The sequence below is a fragment of the Tamandua tetradactyla genome, chromosome 2 (genome assembly GCF_023851605.1).
Source record: "Tamandua tetradactyla isolate mTamTet1 chromosome 2, mTamTet1.pri, whole genome shotgun sequence".
NCBI classification, from domain to species: domain Eukaryota; kingdom Metazoa; phylum Chordata; class Mammalia; order Pilosa; family Myrmecophagidae; genus Tamandua; species Tamandua tetradactyla.
Genome location: NC_135328.1, coordinates 125147116 through 125173217, shown reverse-complemented (window position 1 = coordinate 125173217; position 26102 = coordinate 125147116). Strand labels below are relative to the sequence as shown.

Sequence of the window (26102 nt, the reverse complement as noted above, 5' to 3'; positions counted from 1 at the left end):
TCCCCCTGACCAGCTTCCCGTCCCTCCTTCACTGGCACCTGCCAACACCTCCAGGCTCACGTCCACCTTCTCCCTGTCATTTGGTGCGTGGCACACCCTGGACACTCCAACACTGCAAGGCGGGTGGAGTTCTGTTGTCGCCCAGCACCAAGGCCCCTGCCATGTGCTGCAGCCCTAAGCTGCTGGCTGCACCTCTGTCCCAAGACCAGATACTTGTGAAGTGGTGTCCAGCCATGGCCTCTCGCCTCCTCCAGCATCTAGCTCTACTTACGGATCTCAGAAAGCTCAAACAGGGTTGCTGTCCTGGGGGCAAGTGGTGCCCCTGATGAAGGAGGGGAGCTCAGCTGCTTCTAGAAAATTGTGAGGGCCCCCATCTCATGGTGTGGCATCCCTACAGCTGCCGCCTCTGGCAGTGGGAAGTCTTCTTCCCTCCAGGCCCACAGGCTGCTCCCTGGGCTCATGGCCCTGAAGGCCTAGCCAACAAAGGTGGACATGGCACCGTATCCCTGGCATCCAGGCCATGGCCATAGTGCCCTGATGGCCTCTGTGCATTCCTGGAGCTGCCATGTGGCAGACCACCCCCAGATGCCACCTTGAATGTGGGCAGGGTCTCACAAGGGCAGTCAGGAGGCTAGGCCATCACCTGGCAGGGAGACTGTGCTGGTTTGAAAGGAAGTATGCCCTCTAGAAAAGCCATGTTTTAATCAAAATCCCATTTCATAAAGGTATAATAATCCCTACTCAATACTGTATGTTTGAAACTCTAATCACATCATCTCCCTGGATGATGTGATTTAGTCAAGAGTGGTTGTTAAGCTGGATTAGGTGATGACATGTCTCCACCCATTTGGGTGGGTCTCGATTAGTTTATTGGAGTCCTATAAAAGAGGAAACGTTTTGGAGAATGGGAGATTCAGAGAGCAGAGAATGCTACAGCACCACAAAGCAGAGAGTCCACGAGCCAGTGATGTTTGGAGATGAAGAAGGAAAATGCCTCCCTGGGAGCTTCATGAAACCAGAAGCCAGGAGAGAAAGCTAGCAGATGACACTGTGTTCACCATGTGCCCTTCCAGCTGAGAGAGAAACCCTGACTGTGTTCGCCATGTGCCCTTCCACTTGAGAAAGAAACCCTGAACTTCATTGGCCTTCTTGAACAAAGGTATCTTTCCCTGGATTCCTTTGATTGGACATTTCTATAGACTTGTTTTAATTGGGACATTTTCCTAGCCTTAGAACTGTGAACTAGCAACTTATTAAATTCTCCTTTTTAAAAACCATTCTGTTTCTGATCTATTGCATTCCGGCAGCTAGCAAACTAGAACAGATTTTGGTACTGGAGAGTGGGGTGCTGCTGCTGCGGTTTGCAAATACCAAACATGTTGGAATGGCTTTTTAAATGGATAAGGGGAAGATTTTGGAAGAGTTGTGAGAAGCTTGATAGAGAAGGCCTAGAAGGCTTTGAAGAGACTGTTGGTAGAAATGTGGACTCTAAAGACACTTCTGATAAAGCCTTAGACAGAAATGAGGCATGTGTTATTATAGACTGGAAGGAAGATGAGCCTTGTTTTGAAATGGCAGATAATCTGGCATAATTGACTAGAGGCTTTGGCTGGAAGGCAGATTTTAAGAGCCATTCCATTTCTGGTATATTGCACTCCAGCAGCTAGCAAACTAGAACAGAGACCAAGGAAGTTGTCTGTTGTCTGAGCCTTGCTACTTCAGCCACCGATATACCAATATACATAGTCAGGGTGGGGAGGGGCACCTGGGCCAGCCCAGGGCTGTCTGGGCCCCTGCTGCAGTCCCCTGAGGTCACCTGGCTCCCTTTGGGTCCTCAGGAGCAGACACAGGACAGACCCCTCTGGGAGCCTGAAGACTGTGGCAGCAAAATCAGGAAGAAACAATCAAACTGCAATGGCCTGAGGCAAAGGATTACAGGCCTTACGACATACACTAGAGCACCTGAGGTGGGATGAAAACTATTTCCTAGGGTGAGGAGGTGCACTGGTATCCCTGTCGATGGGGATGTGCTAAGGCCATGCACACACGGTCAGGACAAGGTGCATGCTCAGAAAAGACTGGAGAAGACCCTGTGCTTTCACCACAGGCTGATCGTCAGGTTCATCGTTAGGAGGGCTAACCTTAAGGAAAGCCCTAGCCAAACACAGAGCCAAACTGCAAAGACTAAGGAAAGTGCTGTGTGTTTCTTTTTTGTTGTTAGCTCTTGGCATTCAAGGAAATCTCTGCTATATCTGAATACATATTTAATAAACAAACACCTAGGGGACTAAATTCTAAAATTAACACGTTAAATTATCGAAATATGCAGTGTACAAGGAAAGATGACAAGCCATACAAAGAAAGAAGTCGATGGCCCATCCACAGGGGTAAGATAAGACATCAGAGATGATTGTTCTAGTTTGCTAGCTGTTGGAATGCAATATACCAGAATCAGAATGGCTTTTAAAAAGAGGAATTTAATGAGTTTCTAGTTTGCAGTTCTAAGGCCATGAAAATGATCCAATTAAAGCAAGTCTATAGAAATGTCCAATCTAAGGCATCCAGGGAAAGTTACCTTGGTTCAAGAAGGCCAACGAAGTTCAGGGTTTCTCTCTCAAGTGGAAGGGCACATGGCGAACACAGTCAGAGTTTCTCTCTCATCTGGAAAGGCACATGGTGAACACGGTCAGGGTTCCTCTCTCATCTGGAAGGGCACATGGCAACACGGCATCATCTGGCAGCTTCTTCTCCTAGCTTCCTGTTTCATGAAGCTACCCGGGAGGCATTTTCCTTCTTCATCTCCAAAGGTGGCTGGCTGGTGGACTCTGCTTCGTGGTGCTACAGCATTCTCTGCTCTCTACAAATCTCCATTCTCCAAAATGTTTTCTCTTTTATAGGACTCCAGAAACTTATCAAGACCCACCTAAATGGGTGGAGACATGTCATCACCTAATCCAGTTTAACAACCACTCTTGACTAAATCACATCATCCAGGGAGATGATCTGATTACAGTTTCAAATATACAGTATTGAATAGGGATTGTTCTACCTTTATGAAATGGGATTTTGATTAAAACATGGCTTTTCTAGGGTCCATACATCCTTTCAAACCAGCACAATGATCAATAAAGAAGAATAGACTTTGGACATGCCAGGCCAAGACTTTTACAAAATGGTCTTATATATGCTCAAAGAACTAAAGGAAAACACAAAGACCTGAAGGATATCAGGAAAGTGATCCATCAACAAAATGAAAATTTCAACAAAGATATAAAAATCATAATAATGAACCAAGCAGAAATATTGCAGCTGAAGACCACGATAAGAGAAATAAAAGTTCCTTATAGGATTTCAACAGCAGATTGGATGTGGTAGAAGAGAAAATTAGTGAACTTGAAGTAAAGAATTGAAATTATTCAGAAGGAACAGAAAGAAGACAGAATGAAGAAAAGTGGATGGAGCCCAAGAGACCTGTGGATACCATCAGGTGTACCGTGATGGTTTGAAAGGATTTTTGTACTCTAGAAGAGTCATGTTCTAATCCTAATCAATCTCGTAGAGGAATGGTTACTTCTAATCCTTGTTCAGTACTATAGGCTGGAAATTGATTAAGTTATCCCCATGGAGACATGACTCAATCAGTTGTGGGTATTAAACTTGATTAGATGGAGACGTGTCTCCACCCATTCTACTTGAGTCTTGATTAATTTATTGGAATCCTATAAAAGAGGAAACATTTTTTGGAGAGAATGCCCTTTGAGAATGATGAGAAAGCCACAGCAGAGCCGAGCAGAGCCACGAGGCTGAGAGAACCACACAGTCCACCACCCAGTGACCTCTGGAGATTCTGAGAGAGCAGAGAAGGATGACAGAATGATGAGAGTCATGAATCAGAGTCCACCAGCCAGTGACCTTTGGAGATGAAGGAGAATGCCCCTGGGGGAGGTTCAGGAAGCAAGTGCCTGGGAGAGGAAACTAGTAGATGACGCCGTGTTCGCCATGTGCCCTTCCACTTGAGAGAGAAACCCTGAACTTCATCAGCCTTCTTGAACCAAGGTATCTTTCCCTGGATACCGTTGATTGGACATTTCTATAGACTTGCTTTAATTAGGACATTTTCATGGCCTTGGAACTGTAAACTTGTAACTTATTAAATTCCCCCTTTTAAAAAGCCATTCCATTTCTGGTGTGTTGCATTCTGGCAGCTAGCAAACTAGGACATATACCAAGATACACGTTATGGGAGTCCTAGAAGGAGAATAAAGAGAGAGAGGGGAAGAAAGAATATATGAAGAGACAATAGGTGAAAACTTCCCAAATTTAATGAGACTTGAATCTACATGTTCAATATGCTCAACAAAGTCCAAACAGGATGAACTCGAATAGATCCACAACCAGACACTTTATATTCAAACTGTAGAATGCCAAAGCCAAAGAGAAAATCATGAAATCTGCAAGAGAAAACCAGTGTGTCACATACAAAGGAGCCTCAATTAGATTAAGTACCAATTTATCATCAGAAACTGGGAAGGCAAGAAGGCAATGGCTCTACATATTTAAACTGTGAAAAGAAAATAATTGCCAACAAAGAATTTTCTATCTGGTGAAACTGTGTTGGTTTGCGAGCTGCTGGAATGTGACATACCAGAACTGGGATGGCTTTTGAAAAAAAGGGGAATTTAATAAATTATAAATTTACAGTTCTAAGGAAGTGGAAGTGTCCAAATTAAGGCACCAATAAGAGGTTACCTCCACTCAAGAAAGGCTGATGGGTCTGGAATACCTCTGAGCTGGGTAGTCACATGGCTGGCATCTGCTGGTCCCTTGCTCCTGAGCTCTGCTGCTCTCAGCCTCTGTCCCTGTAGGGGTTCCTCACTTTGCTTCTCCAGGGCTGGCTTTCATCTCTTGGCTTCCCTTGGCTCTCTCCAGGTTCTGGCTTACTTAACATCTCATGGCGATGTCTGCTGGGCTCCACGCATCTCCAAACATCCATATCTCTGCCCTCTCTGTTGGCTCTGTTGTTTCAGAGGTTTCTCCAAAATGCTTCCTCTTTTAAAGGATTCCACTAAACGAATCAAGACCCACCTGGGATGGGTGGAGTCACATCTTCCTCTAATCAAGGGCCACACCCATAATTGGGCAAGTCTCATCTCCATTTTGATACAATCTAATCAAAAGCTTCTACATATAATATTGAATCAGGATTAAAAGAAATGGTTGTGCCCACAAAACTGGATCAAGATTAAAACATGGCTTTTCTGGGGTACATAATACTCTCAATCCAGCACACTGTCCTTCACAAACAGGGAGAGATTAAGACATTGCCAGACAAACAAAACCTGAAGGAATTCTTCATCCCAGACCTGCTTTCCAAGCAATGCTGAAGGGAGTTCCTCAGATGACCAGAAAGGACGCCAGACAACAGATCAAAGCAGCATGAAGAAATAAAGACTTCTGATAAAGGTAACAATATGGGTCGTTATAAATGCCAGCACCATTGTATTGCATTTTTGGTTTATAACTCCAAGTCTTGCCTCTTATAGGGTATAAAATGCAAATGTGCAAAAAAGAAGTGATAAATCTATGGTTTTGGACACACAATGTATAAACATGTAATGTGTGACAAGAACAACATAAAGTTGGAGACCAGAGTGTTTACAAACATGATTCGTGTATACTACTGACGTTCAGTTGGGACAAATCAAATGAGATTGTTATAAATTCAAGATGTTACATTTAAGCCCCAAGGTAACCACAAAGAAAATATCTGAGAAATAAAAATAGAGTAAATGAGAAGGGATTCTAAATGGTTCACTACAAAAGATGAACTAAACACAAAAGTTAGACAGTAATGGAAGAATTGAGGGACTAAAAAAGTAAAAGACTTCTAAACACCAAAAAGAGAAATGGCAGAAGTCCTGCATTAACAGTAGTTACTTTAAATGTAAATGGATTATACTCTCCTGTCAAACACAGACATGGACAGAATGGAAAAAAAAGCACGACTCAACTGTAAGCGGTTTACAAGAGACCCACTTTAAGTTCAAAGACACAAGTTGGTTGAAAGTGAAAAAAATGAAAAAATATATACCAGGCAAATAGTAAACCAAAAGAGTAGGTAATAACAGATAAAACAGACTGAGCAAAAATGGTTTCAAGGGACAAAGAAAGATACTACATATTGATAAAGGGGTTGATTCATCAAAAAGATGAAACAATTATATACGCATCAAACAGCAGAGCCCCCCAATCTGTGAAGCAAATGCTGGCAGATTTGAAGGGAAAAATTGACCAATAAGGAAATAGGAGATTTGAACAATACCATAAACAAACAGATCTAACAGACATACAGGTCCCTTCATGCAACAGCAGCAGAAACATTCTTCTCTACTCAACACAGATCACTCTCTGGGACAGACCACGTTAGGGCACAAGAGAAGTCTTAGTACATTTTAAAATGCTGCATACAAAGTAACTTCTCTGATCACAATGGATGAAGCTAGAGAGAAGTAACAGAGGGAGAACTGGAAAATTCACAAATATGTGGGAATTAGACAATTCACTGCATGGGTCTGTGGTGATTTGGAGTTACGTGCCCCAGGAAAACAAGCTCTTCATCTTAACCCCTCCTTGTGGGGGTGAGTCCATTGTGAGTTGGGCCTCAGGGAGAGGCTGCTTTAGTTAAGGTGTGGCCCGCCTACATCAGGACGGGTCTTAAGTCTATTACCGGAGCCCTCCGGGGGAAGGTGAGAGAAGGAGAGAAAGCCAGAGGGTGCAGCCAGAAGCCGAAGAGAAAGGAGAAGCTGCCACCAAGTGCATTGCCAGATGAAAGAAAAGCCAAGGAATCCCCCCAAGACTGCCCACCAGCCAGAAGACCCTGGCTCTGGAATGAAGAAACCTCTAGTTTCTGAAACACGAGAAATACTTTCTCAATACTTAAGCCAATCTATGGTGTGGTATTTGTTTTAGCAGCTGGGAAACTAAAACAGCTTTTGGCACCAGAAAGTGGGGCGACGCTACAACAAATATCTAGACGTAGAAATGGCTTTGGTCTTGGGTCATGGACAGAGGATGGGAGAGTTGTGAGATGCTCTGAAGAGACTGCTGATAGGAATATGGACACTGAAGGTATTTCCAATGAGGCCTTAGAGGGAAATGATGCATGCGCCCCTGGAAATGGAAAGAAAGGTGGTCCTTGTTATCAAGTGGCACAGAACCTGGCCATACTGTTTTCTGCTGTCGGATTGAGAGTGGAACTTGAGAGGGATGAACTCGGACATTTAGCCGAGGAGATTTCCAAGGTGTGTGTGGATGGTTCAGTCTGGCTTCTTGGAGTTCACAGTAAATTGTGAGAGGAGAGGGGTAGGAGACTTGTAGTGAGATGGTGGAGCAGGAGAGGCTGAGGAAGCCCCAGCTCAGTGCAACGAGAAATGGAGCATAAAAATGACCAGGACAGCAGTTCCAGGGTGCGAGGGAGACCCTGGACGAAAAAACAAAACAAAGCAAAACCCAGAGAAACTGGGACCTGAGAACAGGGTGGATGTGCTCGGTCCCGACTCCACCTACCGCCACAGCTGCCCTGGGAAGATTTTCCCTTTGGCTGTGGAGCTGGGAGCGCCCGCGGAGAACCTGGAAGATAACAGACGAGCTTTTCCCATGCACAGACTCCACTTGGTCAGTGTCAAGTGCCTGCTCCCCCAGTGTGACGCGCTGCCGTGGACGCCTGGTTTACTTCAGCGAGGGCTGGGGGTCCCTTCCCTGGGAAGGAGGGGAAGACGTGCAGTGCGCCGGGGCAACGCCCACCAGCCGTGGGGGGTGCTGTTTGGGTCCTGGGGTTGCTCCCCACCCCCTCCCCACCTCACCCCCACGGAGGCCTGGAGACAGCAGTGTGTGCGGAGAGGTGAAGCCAAGGGCACCGAGGAGCTGAGCCTGCGACTCGCCTCCAGACATTTTCGGACTGGCTGTGGGCGGGTCAAGCTGAAATGCCCCGTCCTGTGTCATCCCTGGGGGTGGGGGTCAGGGGTCTGAGGGCCACTAAATCCATCAGCCGCACAAGGGAAGTTTCCATGGGGTGCCTGCCGCTCGGCCTCCAGCCCAGGATTGGAGGAGTCCATCCATTGGGTTTTCACTTGATTCACAGACAGCTGTGGTCAGGGTGGAGGGGTAGAGGGAGGAGAGGGCTCACGGGCGCCATCTGCGGCGGAAAGAGGAAACTCCAGTCCGACCAGCTGCCTGTCTGCCTGGCTCTCAAAGCCCCAGTGAGAATCCCAGCTCCCCTGGGGATTAGGGTCTTGGTCTCCCGGGAAAGATGGACACACCAATCCAAAAGGGAACCTTCGAAGCTGATACAAGCAGATACAAAATCTTAGACATGGGAGGGAAATAAATTTGCAGAATAACCATATTAAGGCGTTAAAATGCCCGGTCCACAACAGATCATAAAAAGCTTGTGAAGAACCAGGCAGGTACAGCTCAGCCAAATGACCAGATTAAATCACACCGAGGGGACTCGGAATGTGGAACAACTAATTAAATGTGTCCATAACGATATAAAGGATATCAAGAAGCTAATAGAGGAGCATAAAGAAGAATTTGAAAAAATAAATAAAAATACATAAGACACACAGAGGTGAAAGATACTGTAGACCAAATTAAAAACATATTAGACACAACAGCAGACCTCAAGAGACAGAGGAAAGAAGAAGAAAATTAGAAGACACAACAAGTGAACTTGAATGCTCAAAAGAACAAACAGCAAGAAAGATGGGAAAAAATGCATCTTGATTTCAGGGAAATGATAGACAACATGAAGCATACAAATGTAAGAATGATTGGTGTCCCAGAGTGCAGAGAGTAAAGGGATAGGAAGGCCAGTTGAAGATGTAATGGGGGAAACCTTCCAGCCCTTAGAGAAGACATAAACATCGAAACTAAACAAGCCCAACGAATCCCAAATAGAATAGATCCAACTAGGCTTACTCCACGACATATACGTATCGGAAAGTCAGGAAAGCAGCAAGAGAAAAGAGATTTACGGCATTCAAGGGGAATGGTAGAGGACTGAGCTCAGACTACTCAACAGGCAGCACGGAGGTGAGACGGCAGTGGTAGGACACATGTAAGACTCTGAATGAGAAAGGCTTCAGCCACCAATTCTTTGTCCTGCCAAGTTGTCCTGCAAAATTGAGGGAGAGATGAAAATCTTCAGAGTTACAACGATGGTGAGAATTTGCAACAAGTGAACTGCCCTACAAGAAATATTAAAAGGAGCTCTGTGGATTGAAGAAAGACTAGAGAGGGGGGTCTGGAGGAGGGCGCAGAATTGAAGAGTATTAGCAAGGGTGACTTAAAGGGTGAAAGGTGAGAGAGGGAGAAGAAAGCATAGCTCTGCCAAATAAAACTACTAGAGATGATGATGTATTTAAAATTTAAGGAATAAATTCTTAAATATTTAGAAGTTAAGAAACTCTGTAGCTGTATTTATAGATATAGGATAAGATGCTAGATCCAAGATGCTTTCACAGTAATAATTTTAAATGTTAATGGACTAGACTCACTAATTAAAACACACAGATTGACTGAACGGATTAAATAATATGGTCTATTTATATACAGCTCACAAGAGACTTTCTTAGACCCAAGGCTACAAACAGATCGAAAGTGAAAGGACAGAAGTAGAGGTTCCATGTAAGCTATAACCAAAAGAAAGCACCAAGGAGCTATAACAGATTTTAAATATTGTGACATCATAAGAGAGATTTTTATATGGTAATTGTAAAACATTTGTATCTGTACATCTTCTTGAAATAAAAATCTTGAAAAAGTTCAGTAACATAGGTCATTCCTCTAGCAAGGCTGATGTTTCTAAAAACTTTCTTCTCGGTATTTTTAGAATGTACACAGTTTTGACAGCTAACGAAATGGTATTTAAGTTGGGTTTAACATTTAGAATTCAAGAAATTCTGATATCTGTGTGCTGGTTTCAATCTCTTATGTACCCCAGAAAAGCCATGTCCTTTAATCCTCATTCAATATTACTGGGTGGGAGCTTTTTCATTGTTTCCATGGCGATGTGACTCATCCAATTGTGGGTGGTAACTTTTGATTAGATGGTTTCCATGGAGATGTGTCTCCACCCATTCAAGGTGGGGTTGCTTATTGAAGCCCACACCACTCCAGAGACCTTTGGAGGTGAAGAAGAAAAACATCACCAGGGGAGCTTCATGAAACAAGAAGCCCAAAAGCTAGGAGACATTGCCACGTGTCTTTCCAGTTGAGAGAGAAACCACGAACATCACTGGCCTTCTTGAACCAAGGTATCTTTCCCTGGATGCCTTAGATTGGATACTTTCACAGCCTTACTTTAATTTGGACATTTTCATGGCCTTAGAACTGTATACTTACAACTTAATGAATTCCCCTTTTTCAAAGCCATTCTGTTTCTAGTATATTACATTCCGGCAGCTTGCAAACTAGAACAATCTGTATTTGCAGATTTTTACCTTGTTTGCCCTAAATTTAAATCAGTTTATGAAATTTCCAGTACAAACACAGGCTTTAAAATGATTATATTTTATTTAAAAAGCCAAAATGAAAAAAAAAAACAAATAAGAGGAAAAGGATACGCTGAGAACTGAACTCATAAGCGTAAAGAAACCAGAAATTGATGGTTTGGAAAACTCCGAGCCTACCCAGGGGCGTGCTCTGAGACTAGGGCCAGAAGTGGCTCTATCAGGGACCTCCAGCATTTGGAGAGGGTACCCTACTGTTTAGGGATTGAGCTTGGAGAGGCTGGGACCTGCACCCCAGGGTCCGAGGAGATCATGACTGCTGTGTAACTGCTCAGAAGGGGTAGGGGGGTAGTTCCATCAGACCCAAAGGAGAAAGAGTCAAGAAACAAATGGCTCTCAGACCTTGAGATCTAACAGAGTTTGTCCTGCTGGGTTATGGAATGACTGGGACCTGTGTCTCCTGTTTGCACCAGTCTCTCCCTTCTGGAATGGGAATGCCGAGCCTATGCCTGTCCCACCATTGTATATTGAAAGAGATCATTTGTTTTCTGGGTTCAAGGGTCCATCACTCAGAGAGGGCTTTTACCCCAGGATGGACCACACCCAGAAATGATTTTGATGAGATTTTGGATTTACCATTGTTCTAAGATGACTTAAGGCTTTTGGGATGTTGGGATGGAATGAATGCATTTTGCATATGGAAAGAACATGTTTTTGGGGGGACCGGAAAGTGGAGCATGGTGGCTTAGAAAAACGTTTCCTTAATCTTAACCCCTGCCTGGGGGTGTGAACCCATTGCAAACAGGGACCCTTTGATGAGATTACTTCAATTAAGTAAATCAGGGTGGGTCTTAATCCCATTATTGGAAGCCCTACAGAGAAGGCGATGGATAGAGAAGCCTGGGGAGCAGTTAGAGGTGAAGGTCAGTGGAACCCATAAAGGAAAGAAGACACTGCCAAGTGCATTCCCCAGGGATGGAAAAGCCAAGGAATCACAAAGACAGATGGCCAGCCAGAAGAAAGACCTTGGGGCTTGCACCATCCCCTCTGAAACTGTGAGCCATGCTGTTAAGCCAACCCATTGTAAGGCATTACAATGCCTATTTCTAGCAAATAGGAGACTAAAACACGTCAAAGGAGAAGCCGAGAGGGAAATGAGGAAATAAATCCAGGTTAATCAAAGTGAAAACATAGATCAAAATTTATGGGATACAACACATACAGTGCTCAGAGGGATTTTAGTTTGCTTTTGTTGTTTTTTACATTATGTGTAAAAAACATATTATTTCTAACATTATTATCTCTAACATTATTAGAGATGTAGGCTTACAGGAAAAAATGATGTATAAAATGCAAAGTTCTCACATACCACCCTATAATTAACACCTTGCAATTAGGGTGGTATATTGTTATAGTTTGTATTAGCTAGGGTTCTCTAGAGAAACAGAATCAGCAGGAGATATCTGTAAATATAAGATTTATAAAAGTGTCTCATGTAACTGTGGGGGTGCAAGAGTCCACGGTCTGTAGGGCAGGCTGCGAGCTGGCAGCTCCAGTGAAGGTCCTCAATGAACTCTCAGGAGAGGCTGGCTGGTTGAAGCAGGAAGAGTGATTGTCTCTTCTGAATCCTCCTTAAAAGCCTTTCAGTGATTAGATTAAGCTCACTCATTGCAGAAGACACTCCCCTTAGCTGATTGCAAATGCAGCCAACATAATCATGATTTAATTCTATGAAACGTCCTCATTGCAACAGACAGGCCAGCGCTTGCCCAACCCAGACAACCAGGCACCACCACCTGGCCAAGTTGTCACATGAACCTGACCATGACACAGTTCATGAAAGAAATGTCTATAATTGTACTATTAACTCTATCCCATTTTTTTTACAATAGGGTCCACCATTTGTGCTGTACAGGCCTTTGTTTTTTTTTTTAAATATTTTCATTCTAGTAACATATATACAACCTAACATGTCCCCCTTTTGACCAGATTCAAACATGTAATTCAATGCTAAGTAAATTCTTACATTAAAAAAAAAGAGCTCAAATTAGTAGCCCAGCCTTACACCTGGAAAACCAGAAAAAAGATGCACAAACTGAACTCAAGGGGGGCAGCTGGAAGGTACAGGAGATGGACTCGGGTGCCCTGATTTAGACATCATCTTCTTGCGCATTCCTGTGGCTATGCACCCACTGTAAAGAGGATCCCCTGCAGACATTTTTAGTTAAACTGTGGCACAACTGAAGGCAGTTAGGCCTTAATCCAGATCCCTGGAGACCTCATAAAGGGAAAAACCCGGCACCAGAGAGGGAGAAGGCCAAAGGAGAAGCTGGAAGTCAACGAAACCTAGAGAGGATTTTGGGTTTGGATCTCCACGTGACGTTAGGCAAGGCCTCAAAATGCCAGTGAGCGTCAAGGGTAGCCGGTGCCAGGCGTGGAATGTTCCAGACTCTGGGAAAGCATTGCCTTGATGATGCTGGGAGTTTGGACTCCTCCTAGCCTTAAAACGGCGAGCCAATAAATTCTCACCGTTGAAATGTGCCCATTGTTGGAAATTCATCATAGAAGCCTGACAAACTAAAACAGGGGCAATAATAAATACCGAAATGGAGAAGGACACAATAGCAGGCAGAGAAACAACAGGGAGAATTGATGAAACCAAAAGTTGATTCTTTGAAAAGGTCAAAAACCTTGACAGATCCTCAGTGAGACTGACAAAAAAAAAAGAGAGAGAATGCAAATAACTACAGTCGGAAATGAAAGGGGACCTCAGAGAGATAAACCGAGTTGTAAGAGGCGCTGGCATGCCAACAAACCAGATAACCAAGGTATAATGGATAAAGCACTAGGTACATACAAGCCACCTGAACTGACCCTAGGAGAGAGAGATCTCAACAGGCCAATAACAAGCAAAGAATCAGCAACCCAAACCTCCCAACAAAGAAAAGTCCAGCACCAGGGGCTGCACTGGTGAGTTTTACCAAACTTTCAAAGAATTCATACCAATCCTGCTCAAACTTACCCAAAAAAGGTAAGGGGACAAGGCTCAGATATGCTTTCCTGTTCCTGGGGAACCCCAAATGGCCTGGGGGCATGCCCAGCAGGGCTGTCCCCCTAAGAGTGGTGGAGCCTGGGCCAAGCTTGACTGTTACTGGAAACTGAAACTGAAGGAAAACCCTCCGAGGAGGCTGAGCTCTGACAATCAAACACAGCTCCTGCCACGCCTGCACCATCCTGACGGATTATTTTGATTGAGATGGAGGCAGCTGCAGAGAACAGGTGGCACATGCAGGCAGGCACACGGACAGACATATGGACAGAAGCGGAGGCCAGAGCAGGCATTGCCACTCCAGGTCCCCCTCTCACTCACCTCTATCCCCCAGAGCTGGTGCTGCAGCCACCCCTGGGCTCACAAAGACCCCTGAGTCCTCTCCAGCCAGCCGGGCAGGGAAGCCGTCTGCCTTCCCTTCCACTGGCTGGGCCGGACTGCACTGGACATGACCTTGCAAACCTTTCCCATGGGGCCTGGTTGCCTCCCACTGCCAGGAGGCACTGCTTCCTAATATGGGTGGCCCGGGAGGAGTCCGGCGGAAGGCCAGCTGAGACCTCTGACCCGGCACGGATCCTGACGCAACGTGCCCTCTGCACACAGGGTCCAGGGGGTCCCACGCCCTGGGGCGTGAGGCTGCTGGGAACCTGTAGTTCCAGGAAAGGCTGGGCTGGGGGCTCTGGCAGGGAGTCCCCCAGCAGGAGATGGCACTGCTTGGCTCAGAGCTGCCCCCCCCGCCCTCCCCTTCCCACGGCAACTGCCACCTGCTGGGCATCAGAACCCGGAGAGTAGTGTTGCGGGATGGTGAGCAGGTGGCTGGGGCTGGGCGGGACAAGGGGGGCTTTAAGGAGAGCCAGGTCCCCAGGAGAGAATGCCTCCAGCTGGGCACAAAGGCTCACTCCCAGAGTGGCTGGCCCTGCTGTGGGGACAGGACTTGGGGAGGGGATACCCCAGCCCCTCTGCCCCCAAACGGCACCGCAGCCAACATCGGCCAGCACCTGTACCGGACAGAGGCCTGGCTGCAGCCAGGCAGTGACCTGTTCCCCCAGCAGAAAGCCTGGATGTAAGAATCTGCTCCCCACCCTCGGCTCTGCCAGAGAAGAGTCTTCCTCCCCTGAGCTGCCAGCGTGGATCCTTGCACAGGGCTCAGCTCCCCACTCCCAGCCGAGCCATGTCCTCCGTCCCCATGCAGCCCATACTGCCTCTTTAGGGGAAAGCTCCTGGGACAGGGCTGGTTACACCCAGCTGAGCTCGACAGGAACATGGGGCGGGGAGCAGTACCATGTGCTATGCTGAGGAAGTGGCTCATATCCAGCCACGGTGCCCAGCCCTGGGGCCCCAAGCAGGGGAGGTGCGCAGGGACCCTCATGGCCAGCCTGGGAGCTGGACGTCCAGGCCCAGGGGCATTTGGACAGTGCACGACTGAGGCCAAGCTGGACCAGGTAGGGGCAGGGGTACGGCCTGCAGCCTCCACTGGGTGACTAGCCCTTCTGGGAACCTAGGAGCGCCATGCCCCTTCCCCAGGGGCACAGCCACCCACCACCACCCCAGAGGCAACACAGAAACCCGGAGTTCGCCCCTACCCCCTCCCCTCCAGGCAGACACTGCCCTTTCCTCTCCTGACCTCTGGGAGTCCAGACTCTGCCCCCCATCTCAGCAAGGGGGGGCCTCACCCTCATGACCTCGTTGGAGGGTTCTCAACATTTCTGACCTTGATGGGGTATCCTTATTCAGCATGCACTTCCTGGGGGGGTCCTCACCCTGCTTAACCTTGTCAGGGGTCCTCATCTAGCCTGACCTTCCCTGGGGACACTTATTCCACCTGACCTTGATGGGGGGGGGCTTACCCCACCTGACCTTGGTGGAGGGTCCTCGCTCAGCCTGATCTTCCCTGGGGGCACTTATCTCACCTAACCTTGGTGGGGGGTGGCCCCACCCAATCTGCCCGATGGTTCCTCTGACCTTGGCAGCCTCCAGGTATGGAAAAGAAAATGAGTACCCCGATGTGACAGCCGTGGCCCAGGACCAAGGCCACCTTGGCCCCGTGGGAGGTGGGTGCAGCTAGGAGAGCCTGGGGCCGTCGCGGGATGGACGTGTTGGGGGGACCCTGCACACATAGCCCTCCCTAGAGTGGAGGGAGGGGAGGCGGGCAAGGGGCTACCGGAGCCCAAGGATGGCGGGAGCCATGAGGGCCCATCTGAGGCAGCCCTGGCCGGAGGGCCCAGGCTGTGACCACTTCAGGGGTTAACTGGGTTTCCCAAGGATGTTGCCAGGACAGGTCACACTCAGAGCCCGTACTCCTCCCCAACATGGCTGCCATCCCAGTCCTACCAGGATGCCACTCTAACGGTGGGGAAACTGAGTCACCCAGAAGAAAAGGTCAGCAGCTGCACTGACCTTCAATCCAGGCCTCCTGCCTCCCACTACCCACAGCCCACCCCTTTCTCTGACCTCAGGACAGCCCTGGCCCTAGATAGAGAGGCCCAGAAAGGGGGAGGGCAGCAGGGTGACATGCAGGTGAGAGGACACAGAGGACCAGGAGAGTGGAACAGAAAAGACTGTGCCCTACTCTGGCATTGTGGGGGCCCCCAACACGTCCCTGCAGGTACCTCACTCCCTCTGTGCCCCAGGGTGTGAGGAGACGCGTGCAATCCCCACCACTGCACAAGAGATGGGCAGTCCACGACGGGATTCCAGGGCCACCTGGAAGCCCCTCTCAGTTGATCTTCTTGCCTGGGTGGGCTAATGTAGACCCCCAAAAGAGAAGTGAGGTGCCCCCAACTCATCAAGGCACTTGTACCCAGAACTCCCACCTCAGGCTCCCTACCTAAGCTTCAGCTCTTCCAGGGACAGGATGCTCGGGGACACCCCCTTCTGGGTGGGGTGCTTTTGCCCTGTGGCTCACCACCCTCAGCCCAGCGATACCACCCTCATGCAGGGCACCGCAGGTGGCCCCCGGCCCCGCTGAGCGCGCAGATGCTGGGAACCCGACACCCACAAATGGACGTTTGCTGCCCCACCTCAGGGCGCAGCCTGACCGCGGCTACCTGGAGCGGGCCTGGGCACCTGCTGGTCACTTGAGAGACCCCTGCTGCCCCGGCTCGGGGGCCCTGAGAGGCTCCCCTGTTTCCCTATCGCGGACAGAGTGGGTGCTCGCGGGTCCTGGGCGCAGGGGTCCCGGGGAACTGGGGATGCTCCGGGACCGCGCTGCGGAGAGTCGGGAGCCTGGGGGTCTCCCGCGGAGATATGGGGTGCAGGGCGCAGTAGGCTGTACCTGGGGGCGCATCGGCCGTCGTCGAACACGAAGGTCCGGTTGGAGTAGCCCCCGCCACAGGTCGCCGACTGGTGGACGCCCTCTGGGCTGCGCGCCCCGTCGGAGAGCGGCATGTGAGCTCCGGGGACCCGGGTCGCTACACCCGGCTTCCGACCCCGAGTCAAGGGCGAAGAGTCGGGAGCGAGAGGCGACTTCCTTTCTCGCTTCCCCCGAGAGCACTTAACACTTTTCTCTCTGGAAAAAAGAACATTCCGAGGTCGGAGTTCAGGTGCCTGTCACGGTGCGCCCCCCGCGGCCGCGCCGGGAAGCGCAGGTGCGGGCCGGGGCTGGCGGCTGAGCCCCGCCGGCTGCTCGCATCCCCCTTTCCAGCCAACTTCCCCCGCCCCCGCCCCCATCGCGGCGCTTCGAGCTGCTCATAACCCCGAAAACCAGGAAGGGGGCTCATGGAGGGTCAGAAAACCCCAAGCTCAGCTACGCGGAGGGCTGAGTCCATAGGGGACTGGGTGGGGGTGGGTGGGGGGGGGGGAGTGTAGGGCAGGCATGGCTGCCCCCTCACCCCCACCACGGGCAGTGCAGCTGATTTGGGGATGCCACCAGCTCCCTCCCCACCCAGGACACTGTTGGCTCTGGTAGAAAATGGCAGGAGACCCACTGGGTGACCCAACCCAGGTGCAGGGTGGGGGTGGGGGGTGGAGGGTGGGGGAGCCCGGCGGCCGGGTCTGGGTGTCCCATGCTCTGTTGGCTGGCTGCTGGGTCCCCTCTGCCTCAGGAGAGCCAACAGCTCTGGGACCCCAGGGCCACTGGGGGCTGCATCTGCCAGCTGGTGCCTGTGCTTTATACCCTGTGGTTTCTGTGCTCTCTCACCCACACAGACATACGGACACAAGGGTACACAAGGGGGTGCTACAAACAGGTGGTGGAGGAGAGGGGGCTGTGCAGAGCCCCCACGCCCTCTCCAGCCAGGTCTTCCTGCAGCAGGAGGAGACCCACCCCCCACCATTCCTCAGGGTGCACACACATTTCCCCTCCTGGGCTGTCACAGCGCCCCGGGAAGTCCTCCCCCTGTCCACGGTTTTCAGGAGGCTTTGCTGGTTTGAACTGCAAGAAGAAAGAGACAGAGGGAGAGACAAAAAAGGAAGAGAGATGGGGGTGGGGTGGGGCTGAGGACAGAGAAGGGAAGAGAGATGGGAGAGAGGCAGACAGAGAGATGGAGAATTCTAGACAGACAAAGGAGGAGGAGAGATGGGGGTAGGGAGGAAGAGAGAGAAGAGAGTTAAGAAGAGAGAGATAGGTGGGGGAAGAGAGAGGAAAGGGAGAGTGATAGAGAGATGGGAAGAGGGGAGAGACAGAGCAGGGTTGGAAAGAGATGGAGAGTATAAGAGTGAGAGAGTAGAGAAGAGAGGTGAGGGAGAGAGAAAGAGGGCGAGAGAGGGGGGAGGGTGAGGAGAGAGACAGAGCTGGGAAGAGAGATGGGAAGAAATGACTGGGAGGAGGGCAGAGAGAGGGAGGAGAAAGGGGGGAGGTGGAGAGGGAGGAGGGATTGAATACCAGCAGGGCTGCGGAATCCCAAGGGGTGAGGAGTGCAGAGCCACCTGGCCACATCAGAGCTTGAGACCCAGGGCACCAACCCTGTCTGCCCAGGGGGCGCAGCTGGACCAATTCGGCAGGTGCAGTGTGTACTCCATGGTCCCCGACACCCCGTGTCCCTCCTTCGTGGGTGGCCTCCAGGGGGCAGCCCAGATACTTTCCGGGAGAGCTGCCGGCAGGGGTCAGGATAGGGGCGCAGCCTGTGCCCCACCAGCTCATGGGCAGGCCTGCAACTCGGGGCTCCCGGGGAGTGTCATGAGAGGCAGACGCTGCCCTGAGGCCTCAGCCCCCTGGACAGGCAGTGTCGCCAGCAGACCTGGCCCTCAGAGGCTTCCAGGAGCCTCCCCGACCTGGACACGTGCGTCCACCCTGCAGGCGCCTCCTAGGACACAGACAGGCCAAGGTGGAGGCCTCCTATGGGGCACCCTGCCTACACCTGTCACTCCACAGGAGCCCGGGGGTGGGGGTGGGGTGCAGGCACATCAATTAAAGATAATTACACAGACTGTCAGCAGTGCAGGAATCTGAGGAGCCCGGGACACGTTCACCGGTTTCATGAAAAGCAGACCTTGCTTCTGGGCTGCCGCCCGTTGACAGGCCCCACGCTAGCCTCTTCCCCCTCCCCAGCCAGTGGCCAGATGAGATGGGAAGCTGGGGACTGCTGTAGGCCCCTCCCACCGTGCCCTCTGGCACCCATTCAATGGGGTTTGCACCCACTGCCTGCCCCAGGGTCCCTATGGCTGACACATTCTCAGGCATTCCTGGCCTCAAGCCTCAAGCCAGGCTGGCAGCCATGGCCCTGGGGCGGGAAGGAGGGACTGGCCTTGCTCCCACCTGGCTCTCCCAAACAGCCTCCCCGCCCCCTCCCTGCCAGCTGCAGCTGTCCCTTGACCGGCGCTTCCTGTCCCCCTACCAACCCCTCCTTAATCCCAAGTATCCTTGGGCCTCGCCTGCTTCCCGACAGTGTGACCCACAGACGGTCCACCCATGGTTGCTCCCCGCAGCTCCCCACCACGTCTAACTCACAGCCTGGCTTGGGTGGGTGGGCTGCTGGGCAAAGCGGCAGGGAGAGACGCCCTCCCACCCCAGGGAGTGCCCGCCCCGCCTCTCTGCACCCATCTCCAGGGCCTGGCGCTTAGCACGCACCAAGGGTGGGCTGGTGTGCGGAGAGGAAAAGGAAGCCAGTCGAGACTGGGGAGACTCCTGGAAAGGGGAGAGAAGCGGAGCCATGGGTTGGGGTCATGGGTCAGGCGCTGACCAGGAAGCTTCCTGATAGAGGAAGCAGGCCTCCCTCCGGGGCTGGGGACTGGGGGCTGGTGGGCTCCCCAGGTGTGGAGAGGGCCAGGTGTCAGCTCGTGGCGGGGGGCAGGGCGAGCGCACGTGGCGGAACCCAGGCGCACTGTGCGTGGGGCGGGGCACAGAGCACGTGTTGGGCGGGGCAGGGGGCACGTGTCAGAACGGTCGTGGGGGCGGGGCCGAGGCTACGTAACAGGCGGAGCCCGGGAGCGCGTGGGAGCGGAGCGAGCGTGGGGTTCCGTCTGCTTCTCCCCGCCCTTTGCTTGCGCAGACTCTGGGGACCACTTGTGTCCTCATGGCGTCCCGGGACCCCGAGCCCGGTCATGGGGTTTCCAGAGTCCCAGCCTCCAGCGGGTGCAGGTTGAAAAAGTGGGTGGGGGGGAGGGGGCGGAGCGCGGCCCGTCCCAATCCCTCCGCCCAGCACTGCGTCCGGCTGGCCCGGTCCCGGTCGCTTCCTCTCGGTCCAACTGGACGGCGTGATCTGGCCCTACCTGGCGTGGCCCTCCTTGGTCAGAGGTCCGAGACCCCCTCGGCCCTCGGGCAGGAAGGAGGGGGTGCGGGGAGGCCAGCCCAGGCCTTGCTTCCACCCTCACCCCGGAACCCCAGCAAGAAGGCCCTCGTATGTTTGGGGGGGCCCAGCGGCCAGCTCGGGCGGAGCTCTGTCTCTCCTTGTAGGGGCCCTTCCCTGCCTGGTCCCCTGGCCAGCGGCGAGGACCTGCTTCTTGCAGCCTCGGAGAACCAGAGCTCCTGCCGCCGCCGGAACGTGCTGACTGAGAGGGAGCGCAGGTGAGCAGCCTTGTCTGCTGGGGCTGGTGAACAAGGGAGGGGGCTCTGCCTGGGGTCCTGGCCGGCTCCCAGGCAGGTAGGGCGGGGGGAAAGCGTCCAGGGGCTCGTGTCCGCCATGAAGGAGGAAGCCCGTGTGGGATCAGGTGCCCAGCAGCTGTTGCATTTGTGACCCTTGTGTCTTGGACTGCTCCTCCATCCCTGACGCTCCAGAAGTGATGGCGCCCGTGTGGGTCAGGGTGAGGGCCGGTCTGTGCCCCAGGGTTGGCCTGAGAAGCCGTTGGGGAACTCTGATGGGGCTGGGTCCCCCTAGCCACTGCTGTCCTCTGGGCGGACGTGGCTGCTTCTTGGAGGCAGAAAGCGGATCTCGGTAAGCTGTGAGCGGCTGCGCGCCCTGCTCCCCAATTTCGATGGCCGACGGGAGGACATGGCCTCGATCCTCGAGATGACTGTGCAGTTCCTGCGACTGGCCCACGCCCTGGTGCCCAGTGAGGAGCTGCACGAGGTGAGTTGCAGCCACTGGGCAGCCAGCTCATCGTCCTTTCCGGAGCAGCCCTTGGCAGCACAGCTAGCTGCCCTCTGAGGCCACCTGCCCCTCCGGGTGTCCAGCCTGGCTGCACTGTCCCCACCCGAGCGTTTCTGGTTGTGCCCTCCTGCACCTGCTCTCTCTGTGGCTGTCTCCTTTTCCCAAGAGTGCTGTGGGAGCCCCAGATGGGGGAGCTTGCACTCTTCCCTTCCCTCCTCTCCCCCGTCCTTCGTGGTGTAACCCCTGTGGGTAACTTCCTGGGGAATGAGCAGTTACCCTGATAAACATCGCTCACCTTGGAGAAAGTTGCAGTCCTGCCTGTCCCAGCACGCTAGTTCCAATGCCGCTTATATCCCCACACGTGGGGATCCCACTGGGTAGAGGCTTCTAGACCTATTCCCGGACCCTGCATTGCTCGGGGCCTGGGCAATTGTGAGCCAGGACTTCCTGCCCCTTCCCCAAGGGGTGGGTGTGAGGAGGGAGCCCCGGGTTCCCCCCCCCTCCCCCCATGCCTGCTAGCTGCCTCCCACATCCCTGGGGCTGAAGGACTCCATCTGGGGCTACCCGAGACCCTGGCTGTGGCGACCTGTTGGACACGGCCACTTTCCCAGCGAGGTTTCCTCACTGACGGCTCCCGCGGGTGCTTCACATGTTCACGTTGCAGGTTCTGGGTCCCGCTGAGGATGTGGGTCAGAAGCGGCCCAAGAAGGTCCAGCAGTCAGTCCTGGGGGGTCCAAGGCCAGTGGGTGCACCAGACCCTGCGGTCGGAGTGTTGGCTCTGACGGCGTGAGTGTCCCTGCGTGCCGGCTCTGCGGGGCAGGGACCCACGGGTGGTAGGCCCCCAGAGGCCTGGCAGTCTTGGCCGCGGATGACCTGTGGAGTGTTGGAGGCCAGACAGGCTCCGTGGTGGGGACGATGCTGCCTCGGCTCCCTTTTGGCTTTCAAGGCCGGTGGCTTGGTTGGGTCCAGGTGGGAGGTGGCCGGCGCCCCCTTCTGTACCCCCCAGTGTCTCACTGTGGACTTGGTCAGCAGGAGGGCACTGTCGCCTGCCCCTCACCCCTATCGCCCTCTGGCTGGCAGGCATCCCGGGCTCTGGGAATGGGTTTTTCTGAATATTGAGCTATTTGATTTGTTTTCTGAACCCCATGTCACTGGATTCCAAAGCATCCTTTACCCCAACAGAGTGCTGAAACTGGGGTTTGGTGCCTCACGTGCAGTGGAAAGATGAAGGATCTGGGGGGTCTCGGGATGCAGTGGGCAGAGGAGCCCATCTGAGCAGTGAAACAGCTGGGGTCCAGGGGCCTGGGGGAGGAGGTGGAAGAAGCACTGCTGTTCTCCAGTCATCAGGGGGCATGGCTGGTGTGGGGTCTTGGCTCTGGGGCTGGGAGGGGGGACACTGGCTGAAGCAGCTTCTAAGTCTCTCACTTTTAGAAACTACTGGGCCCAGTCCATGGGGGTCACTGGTCACTGGCTGGGGCATCTTTTAGCCACCGTTCTTTTTGCCCAGATCCCTTGTTCTTCTGGTTTTCTGCATCTTTCAGGCGGCAGGACCCCCCCAGCTGTGTGTCCCCGGGTGAGGACAAGGGCGAGGTCCCGTCGGGGCTGGTGGAGGTGCTGGCCAGTCGGCCGGCCCTGCCTGGTGAGTGTGAGCGAGGCTGTGGCCTGTGGAAAGTGTTGTGGTGTGGCCTGAGGACGAGGAGCCCGCTCCCAGCAGGATCCCCTTTTTTGTGCCTGGCTTTCTACAGAAGGGAGAACGTGAGCTCCCAGGAGGGCATGTGGCACAAAGAGGGCACTCCGGGTCTGTCTCCGAGGGGTGCTGTCATTTTGTGCCAGCCTTCCCTCTTACTCTCCAGGGACCAGAGGGTCCCTGCTGCCTTGGCTACCTGCAGTCCAGGTACCCCTGCCACCTCTACCTTGTTATCCCCTGCCCCTTGGGCCACCCACTGCTGTGTCTGGCTGCTCTCAGCAGGGCCCCTGTGGCCAGGACTCTCCTGTGGCTTGAGACAGTGGGGCCTCCTCGCTCCAGGCCTCGTTCTCCCACCTCCCCGCGCAGGACCTGTGTTCCTTCACTTCCGGGCAACGTGGTGATGCTTCAGTCCAATCCCTTGGTCCGATCCCTCCGTTCCTCTCTGATCTGTGAAGCTGACAGTAGCACGACTTAGCTGCCTGTACTTTTCTGTCATACTCTGGGGAGGGCCGCGATGGTGGGACTGTGTTTCAGGCTCCCTGCAAGTGCCCCCATCCCCATGAGAGGGCCAGCTGCAGAGGTGGGGTCACTCGGGAATTCTAGAACTTGGAAGGAGCCTGGTGTGAGGTCTGGGGTCTCTCAGGCAGACAGAGTAGGGAGGTGGTACCCCAAAGATGTCTCCTCTAAGAAGTCTTTCTGGGTTAGTACTTCGCTTCTGGTGTGTTTGTCTGTCTGTCTCAAGGTCCCTGTGTGCTGCTGCAGCACAGGGTCTGGACTAGCCAGACTGATGCTTGGTGAGCATGTGGGCAGCTCATCCAGGTGTGGGCATCACGGAGCTGTGGGTGAGGGACCAACCTGTCTGCTTTCCCTTGTAGAAGTGTCCAGCCTGCCTTTCACACCCTCAGACCCGAGTGTCTCCGAGGCCCTGATGCCTCTTGCCCGCTGGCCTGCTCTCCTGCAGTGGCCAGCCTCCCCCCCGGTGAGCCTGGAGGCCCACAGCTGGCCAGGCCACGCAGGGGCTTCGGGCAGGGGCCACTCATCTCGCTGGTGCCCAACCGAGGAGGCAGACGGGGGAGCAGCATTTGTGCCAGATGGCAGGTGTGTGTCTTGGAGGACATGTCTGTGCCCGCATGTGCCTCCTTCCCACCTACCCGAGCTCAGCGGAGCCTGACTGGTGACATGCCTGCTCTCATCACCTCAGTCCCTGTGCAGCGAGGGCTGGAGCCAGGCCATGGGAGGCCAGTGGTGGCTGTCCATTGTGGCTCACAAAGTCCCCTGTCTCCCTGCCTGTTGGCAGTAAAGTGGGTTTGAGTTTTCTTTGTACCCGCCTGCGAGAATGGGGCTATGTGGGCCCCACCAGCGGGGTCTGCGAGTCTCTGAGCTCGCTCCGCCATGAGGTTTGGGGTCTGGATGACAGGGGGCCTTCCTGCCCTGCCCAGGTCCGCGTCGGGGTCCCCCATGGACGATGGCACGCCCTTCCTGCTGACCGCTGGGCCTGACTGGTGGCTAGGTGAGCACGCGGGGCTCCTGGGTGGGGGCAGCTGACGGCGGGCGGCCCTGGGGTGGGGGTGAGGGGGGCTGTGCTGAGTCCCAGCTTGCTGTGTGGCAGGGAGAGGGGAGCCGCGTGTCTGTCTCAGCTCCCATTCTGTTAGTTGTTGTCAGTGTCGCTGGTGGGGGTGAGGGGGGACGTGTATGTGAGTGTGAAAGCATTTGTGTGTGTGTGAGTGTGGGAAAGTTTGTGTGTCTAAAGTGTGTTTGTTGTATATGTGTGATAGTGTGTCTAGAAGTATGTATTTGAGTGTTACGTGAATGCGTGTGACTATTTGTGTGGGGGAGACTGGAATGTATGTGTGTGTGAATGTTTGCATAAGTGTATGGGAAAGCATGTGTGCCTGTGTGTGCAAGTGTGCAAGTCTGTCTTTTGTGAGAGTATGGGTGTGCACACATGAGTGTGGGGATAGCGCGAGTGTGGGTGTGTGGCCCATGGGCACCGGGGGCAGGGGGGCCACGGAGAGCCCCTGGCTGGGGACCTGGCCAGGGTCAGGGGCATGGAGACAAGTCTTCCTGGCCTTGGGTGGGGACGGCTGTGTGCCAGGCCCCCCTGCCTTGCTGACAGCCCTGCTTGCTTCCAGGGTCCCTGGAGGGCAGGGGCGGTGGCGTCCCCAGCCCAGCCCTGGGCAGGAGCAGCCCCCTGGACAGGCCTGAGCCAGCCTTCCTGGCGGAGCCCGAGCCCGGCTTCCAGGAGCTGCAGGACAGTTTCCTGGTGCAGTGGGGCCCGGACCTGGGGTGCGCAGGGCTGGCACTGCGTGAGGAGGCAGACGGCCGCGGCCCCGACTTCCTCGCCTGCAGCCTGTGAGCACTGGGTACGGGCGCGGCACGGGCTGGCTGCCAGCGCACACTTATTTGGGGTTTTGGTTGCAGCTGTGCTCTAATTTGAGCAAGGCTGGATGCTAGAAAAGGGGGCAGCGATTTTCCCAGAGGAAGACGTTTTTGTAGTGTTTGAGTAATTAAAGTGACTCAGAGCAGATGGCTTGGGTTTCGCTCAGTGCCGCCGTGGGCACCTGACTGGTAAGTCTCTGTGTCCTTTGGGACCCCTGTACCATCTGGCCCTGCCCCAGGGGGCAGGGTTCTCTGTCCTGGGAGCCTGCTCCCGGCACAGGGGCTTAAACGCACAGTGGCTGTGGGAGTGCTGTGAGCAGCTTGTTGTGTGAGGGGCCCCAGGACCGGCCTTGGGCCGTGTGGGATCACGGGTCGCTGTCAGGCACAACCCTGGGCCCGAACTGGTGCCCTCCCCAATCCTCCCCCCCCCCCCTTACATGTACCCCAAGGGAAGGGAGGGCCTCAGGTCTTGGCCGCGCCCATCTCTGCACTCCTGTTCAGTGATCGGGCCCAGCTCCCGCCCCTGGGACCTGGGAAGGGGACTGGATTCTATACGAGGGGTGACCTGACCTGGCCCCCAGGCCCTTGAGGCCACCTGCCCCACAGGCACAGTGGAGCCCGGGCTGGTCCCGCCAGAGCCTGGGGCTCAGTCTGCTGTGCTCTCTGATCATCTCCTGCACGTTAGACTCAGGGTCTCCCTGACTCCCCAGGCCGGCTGTGCCCTGTGGACCTGAGTGGACCTGTCCCCCCAAGAGGAGGACACCCCCCCCACCTGTGCCTGCTGCCTCCCCCTCCCTGCAGCTGGGACTCAGGCTCCCTTCATGTTCCCCAGAGACCCTGGATAGGAGGCCCGAACAGCAGCTGGAGGGGATGGGAGTGCGTAGGGGGAGGTGGTGGGGGAATCGCTGAGGAGCTGGAGGAGCGCTGCCCCCACTGCCTGCTCTTGGGGGCTCCCTAGCATTGGGGCCTCTGGGAGGGGGCCTGGGCATTGACTTCAGTCTCAGGGAGGG

General features: G+C 53.5%; 2 protein-coding genes across 2 annotated transcripts in view; one reads left to right on the top strand and one right to left on the bottom strand.

Annotated features, from left to right (window-relative positions):
* Positions 1–19797, bottom strand: part of KCNT1 (potassium sodium-activated channel subfamily T member 1) — a 104442-nt gene extending 84645 nt beyond the window's left edge. The window contains exons 1-2 of the mRNA XM_077148773.1: positions 19568–19797; positions 16835–17068 (exon numbers count right to left, since the gene is read on the bottom strand). Coding sequence (XP_077004888.1) covers positions 16835–16947 — 113 coding nt within the window. The 5' untranslated portion in view covers positions 16948–17068; positions 19568–19797. The remainder of the gene's footprint in view (positions 1–16834; positions 17069–19567) is intronic.
* Positions 19798–19916: 119 nt separating this feature from the next.
* SOHLH1 (spermatogenesis and oogenesis specific basic helix-loop-helix 1) lies at positions 19917–25238 on the top strand. The gene is made up of 8 exons (XM_077148772.1): positions 19917–20077; positions 20393–20503; positions 20858–21005; positions 21691–21812; positions 22568–22665; positions 23589–23811; positions 24153–24223; positions 24846–25238. The coding sequence occupies exons 1-8, from the start codon at positions 20013–20015 to the stop codon at positions 25067–25069; spliced, it is 1062 nt and encodes a 353-aa protein (XP_077004887.1). The 5' UTR covers positions 19917–20012; the 3' UTR covers positions 25070–25238.
* Positions 25239–26102: the final 864 nt, after the last annotated feature.

Bases quoted from the DNA above. Each gene is read 5' to 3' on its own strand.
- SOHLH1 (XM_077148772.1), top strand. From the start codon at position 20,013: ATGGCGTCCCGGGACCCCGAGCCCGGTCATGGGGTTTCCAGAGTCCCA. The intron at 23,812-24,152 runs GTGTGTGTCTTG...TGCCCTGCCCAG, and splicing joins GCATTTGTGCCAGATGGCAG to GTCCGCGTCGGGGTCCCCCA. The intron at 24,224-24,845 runs GTGAGCACGCGG...GCTTGCTTCCAG, and splicing joins TGGGCCTGACTGGTGGCTAG to GGTCCCTGGAGGGCAGGGGC.